The 17,223-nt window shown below is 37.5% G+C and overlaps 1 protein-coding gene across 8 annotated transcripts in view; it reads left to right on the forward strand.

The window, feature by feature from the left end:
- Positions 1 to 17,223, forward strand: part of FBXO4 (F-box protein 4) — a 354,502-nt gene that overhangs the window by 104,409 nt on the left and 232,870 nt on the right. The window contains exons 7-9 of one of the 8 annotated variants that reach the window (XM_082382433.1): positions 5,005 to 5,066; positions 7,089 to 8,086; positions 8,127 to 9,912. The exons of 6 other annotated variants lie outside the window; for them this stretch is intronic. In XM_082382433.1, coding sequence (XP_082238559.1) covers positions 5,005 to 5,066; positions 7,089 to 7,153 — 127 coding nt within the window. In that variant the 3' untranslated portion in view covers positions 7,154 to 8,086; positions 8,127 to 9,912. Of the gene's footprint in view, positions 1 to 3,845; positions 5,115 to 7,088; positions 8,087 to 8,126; positions 9,913 to 17,223 lie in introns of those variants that run through there. One more of the 8 variants, XM_082382434.1, reaches the window with a different exon arrangement.

The following is a 17,223-nucleotide window of genomic DNA, read 5'->3' on the forward strand; positions in this document are numbered from 1 at the left end:
TTTAGTTTCCACATATATGTGTTAGCATACAGTATTTGTTTTTCTGACTTACTTCACTCTGTAGGACAGAATCTAGGTCCTTACACCTCACTACAAAAAACTCAATTTCGTTTCTTTTTATGGCTGAGTAATATTCCATTGTATATATGTGCCACATCTTCTTTATCCATTTATCTATTGATGGACACTTAGCTTGCTTCCATGTCTTGGCTATTGTAAATAGAGCTGTAGTGAACATTGTGGTACATGACTCTTTTTGAATTATGGTTTTCTCAGGATATATGCCCACTAGTGGGATTGCCAGGTCGTATGGTAGTTCTATTTTTAGTTTTTGAAGGAACTTCCATACTGTTCTCCATAGTGGCTGTATCAATTTACATTCCCACCAACAGTGCAAGAGGGTTCCCTTTTCTCCACACCTTCTCCAGCATTTATTGTTTATAGATTTTTTGATGATGGCCATTCTGACTGGTGTGAAGTGATACCTCATTGTCATTTTGATTTGCATTTCTCTAATGATTAGTGATGTTGAGCCTCCTTTCATGTGTTTGTTGGCAATCTGTATATTTTCTTTGGAGAAATGTCTATTCAGGTCTTCTACCCATTTTTGGATTGGGTTGTTTGTTTTTTTGTTATTGAGCTGCATGAGCTGCTTGTAAATTTTGGAGATTAATCCTTTGTCTGTTGCTTCATTAGCAAATATTTTCTCCCATTTTAGGGGTTGCCTTTTTGTCTTGTTTATGGTTTCCTTTGCTGTCCAAAAGCTTTTAAGTTTCATTAGGTCCCATTTGTTTATTTTTGTTTTTATTTCCATTTCTCTAGGACCTGGGTCAAAAAGGATCTTGCTTTGATTTATGTCATAGAGTGTTCTGCCTATGTTTTCCTCTAAGAGTTTGATAGTGTCTGGCCTTACATTTAGGTCTTTAATCCATTTTGAGTTTATTTTTGTGTATGGTGTTAGGGAGTGTTCTAATTTCATACATTACACGTAGCTGTCCAGTTTTCCCAGCACCACTTATTGAAGAGGCTGTCTTTTCTCCATTGTATATTCTTGCCTCCTTTATCAAAAATAAGGTGACCATATGTGTGTGGGTTTATCTCTGGACTTTCTATCCTGTTCCATTGATGTATATTTCTGTTTTTGTGCCAGTACCATACTGTCTTGATTACTGTAGCTTTGTAGTATAGTCTGAAGTCCAGGAGCATGATTCCTCCAGCTCTGTTTTACTTTCTCAAGATTGCTTTGGCTATTTGGGGTCTTTTGTGTTTCCATACAAATTGTGAAATTTTTCGTTCTAGTTCTATAAAAAATGCCACTGGTAGTTTGATAGGGATTGCATTGAATCTGTCGATTGCTTTGTGTAGTATAGTCATTTTCACAATGTTGATTCTTCCAATCCAAGAACATGGTATATCTCTCCATCTGTTTGTATTGTTTTTAATCTCTTTCATCAGTGTCTTATAGTTTTCTGCCTACAGGTCTTTTGTCTCCTTATGTAGGTTTATTCCTAGATATTTTATTCTTTTTTTTGCAATGGTAAATGGGAGTGTTTCCTTAATTTCTCTTTTAGATTTTTCATCATTAGTGTATAGGAATGCAAGAGATTTCTCTGCATTAATTTAGTACCCTGCTACTTTACCAAATTCTTTGATTAGTTCTAGTAGTTTTCTGGTAGCATCTTTAGGATTCTCTATGTATAATATCATGTCATCTGCAAACAGTGACAGCTTTACTTCTTCTTTCCCGATTTGGATTCCTTTTATTTCTTTTTCTTCTCTGATTGCTGTGGCTAAAATTTCCAAAAATATGTTGAATAATAGTGGTGAGAGTGGGCAACCTTGTCTTGTTCCTGATCTTAGTGGAAATGGTTTCAGTTTTTCACGATTGAGGAGGATGTTGGCTGTGGGTTTGTCATATATGGCCTTTATTATGTTGAGGTAATTTCCCTGTATGCCTACTTTTTGGAGGGTTTTTATCATAAATTGGTGTTGAATTTTTTATGACTTAGTTTAGGGTAGGAAATAGAGTGGAATCTAGAATTCTATTTTAGAGGTGTTAAGTTTGTAATGCTTGTTACACATGCAAGCTGGAAGCTGGCTTTATGAGACCATACCTCAGTCAAGAAGTCATGATTAGAGTTAAAAAATTTGGAGTAATCAACATGAAGACAGTTCTCCAAGCCACGGATTAAGCTTATCATTTAGAATTGTGGCAATAACTACCAGAAAATTAAAAGCAGAATTAGTAAAAATTATTTTCTCCAGTGAAAGAGATTGGGGTTTGTGGGATTGGGTGGGACACTTTAACTTTTTATTTGGTACTGTGTAATTTTTTGTGTGTATTTTAGTTTCATACATATATTTTAAAAAGAAACAGAATGTGAAAGAACAGCAATTGAGAAAGAATAAAATGGGACACAAAAATCAGATAAAAACATATGCTTTGGTGTATTAATTTCACTCTTTTCCTATGTTGATGTAAATTGTCATGCTGGTGGTGGGAGCCACTTATTTCAGAAGGACAAACTAGATTATTTGGTTTTAACAAAAGCTAAAGAAAACTCATAGATATTTTAGTATTCAGTACCCTACAATTAGCAAGTTGGTTTCTTTCACAGTCTGGGTTAATTTTGGAAACACTTTGGCTACATCTTTCTGTACAAGCAATTTTTGTTTAGCTTTTAAATGATCTCAGTGACACAAAAGGTTTAAATGAATTCTGTGGGGGCTTGGGTCCACTGTGTGCTTCAGACTGTCTCAATACACTCTCCTTAAATGCCCTTCCTTTACCTTCTTATAGTGACTCCCCCAAACCCTCTGGAACTTCTAAGTAGATGGTTGTAGTCTTTTGGGAAGAAAGAAAATTTATATCTGAGGGAATACCTCAATTATAAATATGGAATTAGCTGATTTTATTATTGAGCACAGCAAATACCGAAATGCTTACAGGTAGCCAGAAAGCAGTTACAAAGCTGTAGAGGATTTTTAGCTCTGTTTATAAAGAATTAAAGCTATAGCTTTTACACATAATCCTACTTTTAGTAACAATCAGCTAGTATTCAATTTGCCTCAGCAGTTACATTGAGTTTACTCTGACGTCCTGTAGTTCATAATTCTTTATCACGTTTACTCTGACATTGTTTTTTTCATAATTCTTTATCAGATTTTTTTCTGACATCCTGTTTTTCATAATTCTTCATCAGTACATCCTACGGTTGTCCCTGACAGCAAATCTTACACATATGATTAGTCACATCCTTCAGTATTCCTCAGTGAGCTTAGATTGTTCTGTTTACCCACACAGAAAAGCATGGGGGTAGCTGGGGAATAAAACCACACAGTCTTCTGACACCCCCCAGAATGTTTTGGGTCATTGGGATGAGATAGCTAAACTGTGAATGGTATGGGAGTGTGTGGATGAGGGAGAGGAGAGAAGCTCAGGTTATTTGGATATTCTACTTTTAGTTTCTCCATGAGAAGAACATAAGCAAGCAAACAAGACTCAGATTATTTTGCAAGTAGATAATTAAAAACAAATACCGGATTTAAAAAATGAAATATAGATGTCAATTTCCATAATGGTATCCAAGTAACTGCCAATATCAAGTATAAATATAACAAACTTCGATCTTCTTATCTATACAGTAAGTCCCCTACATATAAAACCTTCAAGTTCCAAACTTTCAAAGATGCAAATGTGCATTCGCATGTCCAATTATGTAAGTTAGTTCACATGTCTGGCACATATTGTCACATGTGTGCATCACCTACAAGTGGTTGTGCTTTTGTGTACTTTACAGTACAATACTGTATATAGTACAGCAGTAAAGTATCTTTATTTCAAGCCCAGGATGTCCAGAAGCAAGCATAAAAGCAGTGGTGATGAGAAAAAAGCTGTGGCCCAGAGAAAGGATGAAGAGAGACAAGAGGAAGAAGTAACTGATGAACCAAAGAGATTCACGATGCAGGAAATGGCAAGGGAATTTTCTTTATTTGAGGAGGCACTGTTAGTTTTTGAGGAAGAGGACCCAAATGTAGAAAGGTACACAAAGTTTGCAGCAGCCATTCAGAATGCAATCCGGTTCTTCCGTGTCATCTATGACGAGAAAAAAAGTACTACTACCCAGACATCACTGGATTGTTTTTTCAAGAGGGTAGACAGAATTGAATCCAGCAAGGAACCAGAATCTGTGCCATCAACGTCAGGTGTGAGTGAAATTGCACCTTGCCCTCCGTCTCCTATTGCTGACGATCCTTCAGCTCTACCATCTCCCACCTCCTCTCCCTCCTCCAGTCAGTAACTCTTCTTGCCTGTTCACTCGATTCCAGCCCCTGTATGCCAACTGTTGTACTGTACTACTGTACTTTTCAAGGTACTGTACTGTAAGATTAACAATGTTTTCTTTATTTTTTGTTTTTGTTTGTTTTTTATGTATTATTTTTGTGAAAAGTATTATAAACCTATTACTATAGCCGATAGTATATAGCCAATTGTGTTAGTTGGGTACTATAACTAACAGTACTATATGGCCGATTGTGTTAGTTGGGTACCTAGGCTAACTTTGTTGGACTTATAAACAAACTGGACTTACGAATGCGCTCTTGGAACGGAACTCGTTTGTATGTAGGGGACTTACTGTACTTTCAGATCCATTGTCTGAATTTGAATGTCTTCCCAGCTTTATTCCCCTATAATAGTGATTTGGGGCTGTGGAGAGAGGAGGAGAGCATGAACCCACATTGTAGGACCACATAGCTGAATATCTTAAGGGACTTTTCAGAGTTTCAGACATCTTCCTAGAAATTGTCATACTAGGATTGAGTTTTATAGTTCATAGATGGTATGTATAGTATTAGATGTAGTATACACCTCAAATATTTTGCTCTAATAAACCCATGGAAAAGGTTGAGATCAATTTTTATAAGGTAATCTGCTATTTTATAGCATTTCTGTTACTTTTGAGGATAACCCCCCTCCAATTCCTGTGTACCTCTTCTCCACAGACATCACAGGATGTGGGCACCTGCTGAGGGCAGAAGAAATTATAACAGCCTCATCCCTCTGGGTACAGTAGTTAGTTCATTTGGGTACAAGATCTATATTAAGCCAATTATTCTTCCCTGAATTGACATTCAGGTGCTGTGAGAAAGAAGTACTTTCTTTCCATGGACTTTCTAAGCTAAGTGTTTATGAATATGGTAATGTCAGTGGCCATTTTTGCCATCAGGCATAGATAGCGAATTTACAGATTGAAGTCAGACCACAGAGAGGCGCAAAGTAGAGAGATGGAGAATGACAGAGAGCCCTGAAATAATAACACCAGCCTGTAGTCCTAATCGTGTCTGAAGATGCGGCTTCTGCCACTGAGTTTATAGTTAACAGAATTCATCAGTCCCCCATTGGAGTTGGGTTATGTCTCCCTTGCAGTCAAAAGAACTGTGACAAATGCTGCTGTGCTACACACACAAACCCTTTTCTTCAACTGGGTTTGCTTACTGTTGTCTGAATATGTACGTGCATTCTTTGCTTACGTTGTGACCTTACTGGTTCCTCAAATTTATTGGAAAACCCCACAGTCTATTTATCTAAATTCTATTAATTCTTTTTTTAATATTTATTTATTTATTTATTTATTTATTTATATTTTTGGCTGTGTCGTGTCTTAGTTGCAGTGCGCAGCCTCTTTGTTGCAGCACATGGGCTTCTCTCTAGTTGAGGCACGGGCCCAGTAGTTGTGGCGCATGGGCTTAGTTGTCCCACAGCATGTGGGATCTTAATTCCCCGACCAGGGATTGAACTGGTGTCTCCTGCATTGGAAGGCGTATTCTTTACCACTGGACCACCAGGGAAGTCCCTAAATTCTATTAATTCTTTATATCCAGTGTAAAGTCCTTTCTCCCTCAGTCTTCATTGACAACCTACACAGCCTTCCTCTGAACTCTTTGCATTTATTTTTTGTGCCACTATATGGACATTTAATCCAATATTGCCTTATCATACTTCTTGAATTACAGTTTGTACTGTTATTTAATTTGTGTGTGTACCTCACCAATTAATTTATAAACTCATTGAGGAGACATATATTACATTTTTCTTTCTCAAAGTTCCCCATAATGATAGGCACATCATAAGAACTTGGCAAATATTTGTTGTCTGTTTGGCAGAATAAACTGGAACAGTGCCATATAACAAATAAATCTAAGCAGAGACTTTGGGGTGAGAGCCAGATCTATGAAATAATCAAGTCCGCCTTGGTATAATGATGCTATTTCATGTGTTCCTTGCTTGTCTTCTGGTGGGTATGTAGGGGCAAAGTATAAGAGCAAAGTTATGTCTACAGGAGAAAGAGGACATTAGAATATGAGATTAGTCTATGTTACTGAGAAGAAAATAATGCTTTGATGAGGTGTCAGTAAACTATACTCGTCTGTCACCTATTTTAATGAATAAAATTTATTGGAACACAGTGCAGAGACCATATGGCCTGTACAGACAAAAATGTTTACTGTCTGGCCCTTTAAAGAGCAGTGGTTTGCTGACTCCTGGCTTAGATAAATGTGCTTACTTCTCAACTGAAACAGGGAGAAAATCAGCCACAACAATTTACTGTGGGAAAATTGAATAGAAATTTATACATCTACCAACAGCCTTTCAGTAGCCTCTGTTTGCATCTCACCCTGACATGAAGCTCTCAAGTTATAACATATAAAATGGCTCAAGGAGGGGTCAGGACCACCTTCTTGGGTGGGGAAAGTTGGAGTTTGCACAGGATAGAAGTGAGATACTAGACTGGAGAACAGGAAAAAGGGATTGAAAGAGATAAAGAGGAGACAGAGGTATAAGCAAGAAACTAAAATACAGGCCAGTAAGCTACTTCTATCACAGGTAGATAAAGTTACAAGCATTTTTTTTTCTTTCCATATTGTAATTCTTTTTGAGATATACCTGATCGTTGAGTAAAGAATTTCATCTTTCCAGGGTGGTGCTCTGATATGTCTTGGGTCTGGGGAATATTTGGGAGGTAGAGGGTAATAAAGAAAAGCTAATCTTATTCCTCTATCGTCATTTGATTCTGCTGACTGTGAAGAAGCAACCTACCCTGAGTTCTCCAGCTGCAAGGAACTGAATTCTGCCAACCTGGGAGAATTCTGAACTTGAAGAGGACCCCAAGTGTCAGATGAGACCTCAGCTCTGGCCAACTCCTTGATTGCAGCTTTGTGAGATACTGAGCAGAGGACTTTCCTAAGCTGTGCCTGGATGATGGATGTAGTTTCAAGCTCCTAAGTTTTTGATAATTTGTTATGCAGCAGTAGAACACTAATATACCTCCCTGACTACACACTCTGTCCCCTGTCCCTGCTTTGTTTTCTTCCATTACCTATACACGTTTTGAATTCTGAATAACTTGCTGTGCATGTGTTTTCATCATCAGTTTCTCCCATTTAAGTGTAAGTGCTGGTATTTTGGTCTCATTTGTTTACTGCTCTGTCACCAGTATTTAGAAGAGAAACTGGAACATAATAGAAATATGTATTTGTTCAATGAATGTTCTTCTGACTTCTTTTTTTTTTTTAATTTTATTTATTTATTTATTTATGGCTGTGTTGGGTCTTCATTTCTGTGCGAGGGCTTTCTCTAGTTGCAGCAAGTGAGGGCCACTCTTCATCGTGGTGCGTGGGCCTCTCACTATCACAGCCTCTCTTGTTGCGGAGCACAGGCTCCAGACACGCAGGCTCAGTAATTGTGGCTCACGGGCCCAGTTGCTCCGCGGCATGTGGGATCTTCTCAGACCAGGGCTCGAACCCGTGTCCCCTGCATTGGCAGGCAGATTCTCAACCACTGCGCCACCAGGGAAGCCCCTTCTGACTTCTTTATTCTTGCCTTCATTCAACTGACTTCCATATTTCCAAGTTTCCCAAAGCAAAACTTTTATCTCTTCAACTTCTATCTTAAGAGGAACTTATCTCTCAGCAAAGGAGAAAAATATGGCAGTCAATTTCTCAAAGATGGAGGTTCGCAAATAATCTCACTGCCCAAAGGACAGGACATAAGAATGAGATTGAGATTAATTATGAGTGAGATCAGGTTAATTACTACCTATGCACAGGTTAATGAATGAGATCAGGTTAATTACTACCTATGCACAGAATAATTAATTTTTAAAGAAAAAAGAATCAGAGTGAATAAACTCTACAGTTTCAATTTTTTAATGCTTTCCCCAGAATGAACAGTTAAATAATTTCATACACAAATGTGAAATTAATTGCTTACGCTTTTAGCAAGTTTAATGCATGAAGAAGTTAAGGACTGGCTTTCCTTTAGATATTCTAAGAGGCATATCTGGTAAATATCATGAGAATTGGTGTGTGAGGATATCAGTAACTAATCAAAGGTATTTACCTAAGATACATGATGTGTGGATCTAAGATGGTGGGAGATGAAGGGAGATGAGGAAAGAGTAGGAATAGGTACTGTGTTAGGTACAGTTATGATCTCTGCTGAGGAACTCTTGCCCTGGCTTCAGGGTTTTCTAGTCAGTGGGCCTATCAGATGAATACATATTGGCAACAGGTGGTAAACATAATAAAGCAATTAGTGAGTGAATATTTTTGGACCTGCTATTCAGTTTCATGGCTGGATGATTGATCTTGTTCAAGATGACAAAGCAATCCAGGGTTGTGCTAATTTTATATTAGGGTCATACAGGCAGTATTGTCCTCAGCCTAGGGCAACCTGGGGCCTTATGCTTTAGAAGACCCACTTTGGCCCTCCTATGTCTGGATTCCTCAATACAATTAAAGACACTAGGAGGCTGAGAGGACATGCCTAACTGGAACCTTTACAAACTTGCACTCTACTGCCACCCCACCGGTATCACACTATCAAAGCTGATATGCAAGGAAAAACAAACGAAAGAAGTCTAATATTGTCTAGTATTGACTGGACTGATCAGTCCTCCTTTAGATTTTATGAAATAATGGGGAAGCTTTGACCACTCAAATAATTTCAGCCAATAAACAGCTGAATCCAACATGAATCTAGAATGACATTTGAACTTGTGATCCTCCTAGTCCTGACTGAGGAGGGAGATGAGACAGCAATTAAGAAACTCTCATTTGGGAACCCCCTTGCACTGTTGGTGGGAATGTAAATTGATACAGCCACTATGGAGAACAGTATGGAGGTTCCTTAAAAAACTAAAAATAGAACTACCATACGACCCAGCAATCCCACTACTGGGCATATACCCTGAGAAAACCATAATTCAAAAAGAGTCATGTACCAAAATGTTCATTGCAGCTCTATTTACCATAGCCAGGACATGGAAGCAACCTAAGTGCCTGTCGACAGATGAATGGATAAAGAAGATGTGGCACATATATACAATGGAATATTAGTCAGCCGTAAAAAGAAACGAAATTGAGTTATTTGTAGTGAGGTGGATGGACTTAGAGTCTGTCATACAGAGTGAAGTAAGTCAGAAAGAGAAAAACAAATACCATATGCTAACACATATATATGGAATCTAAAAAAAAAAAAAAATGTCATGAAGAACCTAGGGGCAAAACGGGAATAAAGACACAGATCTACTAGAGAATGGACTTGAGGACACGGAGAGGGGGAAGGGTAAGCTGGGACAAAGTGAGAGAGTGGCACGGACACATATACACTACCAAATGTAAAATAGATAGCTAGTGGGAAGCAGCCGCATAGCACAGGGAGATCAACTCAGTGGTTTGTGACCACTTAGAGGGGTGGGATAGGGAGGGTGGGAGGGAGGGAGATGCAAGAGGGAAGAGATATAGGGACATATGTATATGTATAACTGATTCACTTCATTATAAAGCAGAAACTAACACACCATTGTAAAGCAATTATACTCCAATAAAGATGTTAAAAAATAAAATAAAGAAACTCTCATTCACATGCTAGCAGCAAGAAATGGGACACAAGTTGAGGTTTCATTTATTTTAAGAGGTGCCTTGGGTCCAGGATGCTGTGTGATAATGTTCTTAATCTGACAAAATTGGTCAATTCTGCTATACCTTAACTCGTAGGATTTATACCTGTCAAACTCTGATTGACTTGGGAAATCCAACATTGTACAATCATAGTATCCTATATTATAACATCCAAATGACTACATTTCCTGTAACTCTAAGAACTTGTTAGGATATACATCACAGTGAATAATCTCTTATTCCTGTATGATAACATTGTGTTTTATAATATGCACACACACACACACATACACACAGGGTGACCCTTATTTTCAAGCTTCTTTATGTGCTCAACAATACAATTAGGTCTGGACAAGTTGAAGATATAGTTTTGATCTCAGTTAGCATCCAGATGATGTCTTCTGAATTTCCTGCACAATAGTAATGAGCACAAATGCACAGAAAGAGTAATTAGAGAAACAGAGATTCAAACAGGGCTCTTCACCTCTGTTATTCTGCTTTTCATAGTAGAGTTTCCTGATTAGAAACCAAGGGGCAGCAAAAGAGCACTGGACACTTGACAAGGGAAGGGAAGAAAGGAGAAGGGAAGAGAAGTCGATAAATGAAAGAATGAGGTATGCAGAGAGGAAAAGATGGTGCACTGTGGAGGAGCAATGAGACAGATTTTTTAATGTTATAAATTCATATATGACTAACCCTATGCACTGGGATACAGGGATATGTCTGTTTATTGCCATTCATTCATTCAATAAATAATTACTGAGTAACTACTATGTGCTAGGTGCTATTATGTGTGTATTTCCACCATGGACCAAAGAGGAAAAGATGGTGCCCTCAAGGGTCTTATATCTGAGTGGGGGAATATAAAATGAATAGGGAAGCCAAATAGTAGGTTAAAGTGCTGTGGGCGAAAAAGGTAGAGGAGGGTCAGGAGGATCAGGGTGGCGAGGATCAGAGAAAGGATCAGGTTGCAGTATTAAATACGGCAGTCAGGGCAGGGCAGGACGCCTTAGGGCAGCAGTATTTAAACAAAGACTGTAGGAGGTGAGGAGGTTATCCAGGCAGTTCTCTGGGGGAGGGGAGGGTTTTCCAGCAAAGGGAACAGCTAGGGCAAAGGCCTCTGTGGAGGAAGAGGAGGAGTTCAGTTTTGAACATGTCAAGTTTGGCATGCTATTGGACATCCAAATAGAGATGTCAAAGCAGCAATTGGATATATGAGTCTGGAGTTTGGGGAGCAAGGTCTGGACTTGAGATAAGAATTTGGGAGCATTAGCAAAGAGAGGGTATATCTCAAACTGCAAGCCTGAATGAAATCACCAAGAGAGTGACTGTAGCTAAAGAAGTCTGAGGCTGTCCCGAAAGGCTTTAAAATTAAGAGGTTTGGGAGACTCTGGAAAACAAGCCAAGGAGATGGAGGAGAGGTTCACTAAGGGAAGGAGGAGGAGCACAGTTACTTTCTTCTCCCCATTGTCAAAACTGGCTAATGTTGGTGAGTTGCAGACAGTACTTACTCTACCTAACAAAAGTCATCTCTTCCCCTGTAAGAGGCAATAGAAACCACAGGACTCCGGCCAAAAAAAAAAAAAAAAAAAGCTTGCTCTCAAGAAGTCTACCGAAGAAAAGACATGTTTTAAATGTGCCTAGAAATTTAGAAACATCTTTTGATTATTATCCTAGGGATACTATCATCAGAGCTCTTTACCTGAAAAACCCATTTTACTTATTTTTAAAGCAGTAATCTTATTTCTAATACTTTTAGTAATAGCACGGCTCTGTCAGCTAATGTATTTTTTTTTTAAACATCTTTATTGAAGTATAATTGCCTTACAATGGTGTGTTAGCTTCTGCTTTATAACAAAGTGAATCAGTTATACACATACAATATGTTCCCATATCTCTTCCCTCTTGCATCTCCCTCCCTCCCACCCTCCCCATCCCACCCCTCTAGGTGGTCACAAAGCACCGAGCTGATCTCCCTGTGCTATGTGGCTGCTTCCCACTAGCTATCTATTTTACATTTGGTAGTGTATATATGTCCATGACACTCTCTTACCCTGTCACATCTCACCCCACCCCCTCCCCATATCCTCAAGTCCATTCTCTAGTAGGTCTGTGTCTTTGTTCCCGTCTTGCCACTAGGTTCTTCATGGCTTTTTTTTTTTTTTTTTTCCTTAGATTCCGTATATATGTGTTAGCATACTGTATTTGTTTTTCTCTTTCTGACTTACTTCACTCTGTATGACAGACTCTAACTCCATCCACCTCATTACAAATACCTCCATTTCATTTCTTTTTATGGCTGAGTAATATTCCATTGTATATATGTGCCACATCTTCTTTATCCATTCATCTGTCGATGGACATTTAGGTTGCTTCCATGTCCTGGCTATTGTAAATAGAGCTGCAATGAACATTTTGGTACATGACTCTTTTTGAACTATGGTTTTCTCAGGGTATATGCCCAGTAGTGGGATTGCTGGGTCGTATGGTAGTTCTATTTGTAGTTTTTTAAGGAACCTCCATACTGTTCTCCATAGTGTATTTTTTTTTAATTCTTAGATTCTAATGAAAAAAGACATTTGTCATCTAATGACTCTGTTAAATTAGCTAGAAATGAAGGCTGACCACTTCTTTTATGCTTGATAGAAACGTGCACATAAAATTAGTAGTAACTCAATTTCATCTCTTGGTAAAAGTGGTTAATAATTTGTATTTACATGTCTTTTAAATTGAAAAGGCTAAGGTGTGTATAAATGCAAAACCAGTCATTTTATTGTACCAAGTATCAAAAGCTTAGATTAATTACAGACAGAAGCATTCAGCTCACTGCTAATAAGAGCTATTTCAAATGATTAGCATAAACTAGATAATGGAAATTATCTTGATTTACCATTGCTCAAAAGAGAAAATATTATCTCAATTATTCTTGATTTATTTGCCCAAATTTTAAAAAGCTCAGAGATTGCTTCAGTTAAACAGTTTTTTTGTGTGTGCAGGGTAATTTCTATACATATTTTATGAAATCTACAGCAAATATCCCAAGGTACTACAGGCTTATCATTTTATCCTAGTTAATTAGATCAAATAAACATATCTACTCTTTGCTGTGAAGCAACTCATGATCAAATGTGTCTAGCAGGTTGAGTGTAGTTTGAAGTTAGTTTGGAAGAAAGCCTAACAGAGATCAAAGAAGCTGACCTCATTAGACACAGTAATATGTTTTGAGAAATTTAATTTAGGTTTAACAGTTATTCTATGTATAAATGTCATAGGAACTCATAAGACTGTTTGTAATAAGCAATAAACAGAGGAGAATTAAGAATAAACTATAAAAAGATGTTCTTCATTAGATTTTCGAGCTAGAAAAATATTTGACCTGGCAGTCAACATAGTCAAACAGCTGTGAGTGACTGAGGAGTTGCTGAGAGATCCCTGATGATTGCTAGTGAATGGTATTCTTGGTCAACTTGGTTCTGCATGTTTATTAACATCTGAGGAGTAATACCCATAGCCAAAAGCACTGGTAAATTTTTTCCAAGGTGTTTGTTGGCTCAAACTGTAGATGGCTTTGCTTAGGAGGCTTGTTCTCTGATATTTGTTGAAATACAAAGACAGCTATTTCATAGATAATTGTCCTGTATTTATTTACATGACATGTTTCCATGTTTGGTTGCTATTGATGTGTTTACTGGCTCTGAGTTGATTTTTCATTCAGATTTTTAGCACTAAATAAAATACCAAAACCAAAACAAAATAAGTAAAATAAGGGATGCTTTTAATTTTGGATTAATTCTGACTAAACCAGTTTAAGAAAAAAAGTCTTGCTTTGTTTTTATCTATACATAGGAACAGGGCCAGGAGTAGGATGAAGTGAATGGGGTACTTGCTCAGGTACAAGATTCAGGTGGGCTGGGCCAGAGAATGAAGGATCTTTCTCCTATGGAATCTGAATGTTACTCTATAGGTGAAGAGTTAGCTAGGATGTTTGAAACAAAGTAGTGATGTGATCAAATCTTCCTTTCCCAAAACCTGCTCCTTCTCCAAAACTTATTGAAATAATAAATAAATAACAAGAGTAGGGAGTAGTAACAATGGTATGCCATGAATGTAATGTCAGTGGATTTCTAGTAGATAGAGGATGGATGAGACCAGATTAAAGAAGCCACCAAAGACTCTTAAACTTCCTAAGAAAGTAGTGAGGTGTTACAGCCTTTGCAGGAAATGAGGAAATGCTGGCCTACTCCTTTAAGACTTCCTACTTTGGAGGGGTTAGAGTTAGTTGGTGCCAGTGATGAGAAGGGTCAAGACAGGGACCATTCCTCTAGGTTCCCCTAACCATAAGAATCACTTGAAGACAAACTCAGTCAAACAAGAGATACATCTAAATAAAAACTCATCATCTATATCACGATAGGAAAGGACCTGATGTTTAGCCCTGAAACTATTTAAATAAACAAAGTATAAACAACTGTTGTGTGTTTACAAAATGAAACATACTTTTTGAAATTGATGATAACGCTTAAGAATAATCCCAGATAATAATAAAAATATTCCAGATTATAAACAAAAAACAAAACAACACTAAAGAGAGGATATGGGTGTTAAAGATGGTATAGATATGCTAATTATTTTGTCTATCATTGAAAGAGCAAATAAAGGCTGTTTTTCATTCTTGACATTAATAATTAGAGACTAGTGATTTGATTGTAAGACTTACAAGTAAAACAGCATGTTTACCTTCCAAGTTACTGGAGCTAAAAGATATCAAAGAATATATGGACTATATAGCACAAGACTAAAAACAAACAAACGAGAAAGGCAAGGAGGCAAAGCATAACATGACACTTAGGATATTACATGTAAATGGGAACACGCAATGAGATAGGATGGGGAAGAGGCAGTAATTAGCAAGTCCTGTATCAGACTTGCCCCAAATCTTAGATACTGTGTCAGGGGAAATGTATAATTTCTTTTAGGTTCATCTGTGAACACTCACTCTTTTATGAAGGTAATTTGAAGGATGCTCTGAAAAATGATTTCCTTCTCATGATTCAGTTTCTGAGGCCCGAAAGTCCACCAACAGAATATACTCCCTCTTTCCTTTAGGTTAGAAGTTCTTTCTAGAAAGCCATTAGACATTTTCCAATTTCATCATAAATCAATCACCCAAATTATTATTTTTTTGCTTTCAAATATATTTTAGTGTTTTTATCCAGTTATCAACTACCAATGCCTTAGCTGAAGCAGTTTATCGTAAAGTTTCTCAAGATTAAGTGTGAATAAGATAACATTCTGGCATGGCTCAGATAAGTGTTGACAGCCAATATATTTGGAGTAATGATTTCCTTGCTGAAGTTTCCACTAGTATGAAATAAGAAAATAAGAAAAACATAGTGAATTTCTAGAACAGTTAAATATACTCATTTGTTTCTGATGTAATGGATTATTTTTATTTATTTTTATTTTTTAAAATTTATTTTAACTTTTTATTTTATATTGGAGTATAGTTGATTAACAATGTTGTGTTAGTTTCAGGTGTACAGCAAAGTGATTCAGTTATACATACACATGTATCTATTCTTTTTCAAATTCTTCTCCCATTTAGGTTATTATAGAATACTGAGCAGAGTTCCCTGTGCTATAAGTAGGTCCTTGTTGGTTATCTATTTTAAATATAGCAGTGGGTATATGTCAATCCCAGCCTCCCAATCTATCCCCACGCTTCCCCCTGGTAACCATAAGTTTGTTCTCTAAGTCTGTGAGTCTATTTCTGTTTTGTAAATAAGTTCATTTGTGTCATTATTATTATTTTTTTAATTAATTAATTAATTTTATTTATGGCTGTGTTGGGTCTTTGTTTCTGTGCGAGGACTTTCTCTAGTTGTGGCACGCGGGGGCCACTCTTCATTGCGGTGCACGGCGGGCCTCTCACTATCGCGGCCTCTCTTGTTGCGGAGCTCAGGCTCCAGACGCGCAGGCTCAGTAATTGTGGCTCACGGGCCCAGTTGCTTCGCGGCATGTGGGATCTTCCCAGACCAGGGCTCGAACCCGTGTCCCCTGCATTGGCAGGCAGATTCTCAGCCACTGCGCCACCAGGGAAGCCCCATTATTTTTAGATTCTGCACATAAGCAGTATCATGTGATATTTGTCTTTCTCTGTCTGACTTACTTCACTTTGTATGATAATCTCCAGGTCGGCCCATGTCACTACAAATGGCATTATTTCATTCTTTTTAGTGGCTGAGTAATATTCCATTGCATATATGTACCACATCTTTATCCATTCAACTGTTGATAGACATTTAGGTTGCTTCCATGTCTTGGCTATTGTAAACTGTGCTGCAATGAACGTTGGGGTGCATGTATCCTTTTGAACCATGGTTTTCTCCAGATATATACCCAGGAGTGGGATTGCTAGAGTCCACTGGGTTTCAGTGTTAAAGATTCCTTTGTTTTAGGCAATGAGTCACTATTGGGTAGCAATTTTTAAAGTGTCCATACTTGGCAAAATAGACTATTTCTATTAGTAACTCTGCTAGTTTACCTTTATTTCTTTTAATATTTTACTGTTAATTGAGGTCAGAGAGACTCCCATTCATTTTTTTACTTAAGCACCTGATATCTATTGAGGTCCTACTATGTGTCAAGCACTGGTCTTGGTCCTGGGAACACAGCAGAGAATAACAAAAGTGTTTACTCTCATGGATCTTAAATGCTGCTGAGGGTGGAGTCAAGCTACAAGCAAATAAATGTATAATATATCGAATGGCCATAAGTTCAAAGAGAAAAGTGAAGCAGAGTAAGAACACAGTGAGTGGTGAGGTACCATATTAGATAAGGCATATTTGAGTAAGTATCTTAATGGTAAGAAAACATTCTAGAACAGGGACAGGGGCATTGTCTGCTTTGCATATTCGAGGAACTGTGAGGTGGTCTTTCAGGCTGGAACATAGTGAACTAGGAGGTGGTAAATGAGATGAGATTTAAGGAATAGTTCATATGTCTTAATACAATGCCTTGCATACAATGTAATTCAATGAATTTTTGTTTTCCTCCCATACTCTATACCTGTTTTTGTGTATTGATAGAAAACCCAAATTATAAGAACTTGGAACAGTCAAGGAAAGAGGCAGTAGGATGACTGTGCTAATTAGGTTATATGACAGACATTTTCCACAACGTGAAGAAGTTAAATTTATAGTGCTAACATTTTGACAAAAATATATGTAAAACTCATGATAAAATAAAAATAAGTAACTA

The sequence above is a fragment of the Balaenoptera borealis genome (assembly GCF_965194805.1).
Source record: "Balaenoptera borealis genome assembly, chromosome: 2".
Taxonomy (NCBI): Eukaryota; Metazoa; Chordata; class Mammalia; order Artiodactyla; family Balaenopteridae; genus Balaenoptera; species Balaenoptera borealis.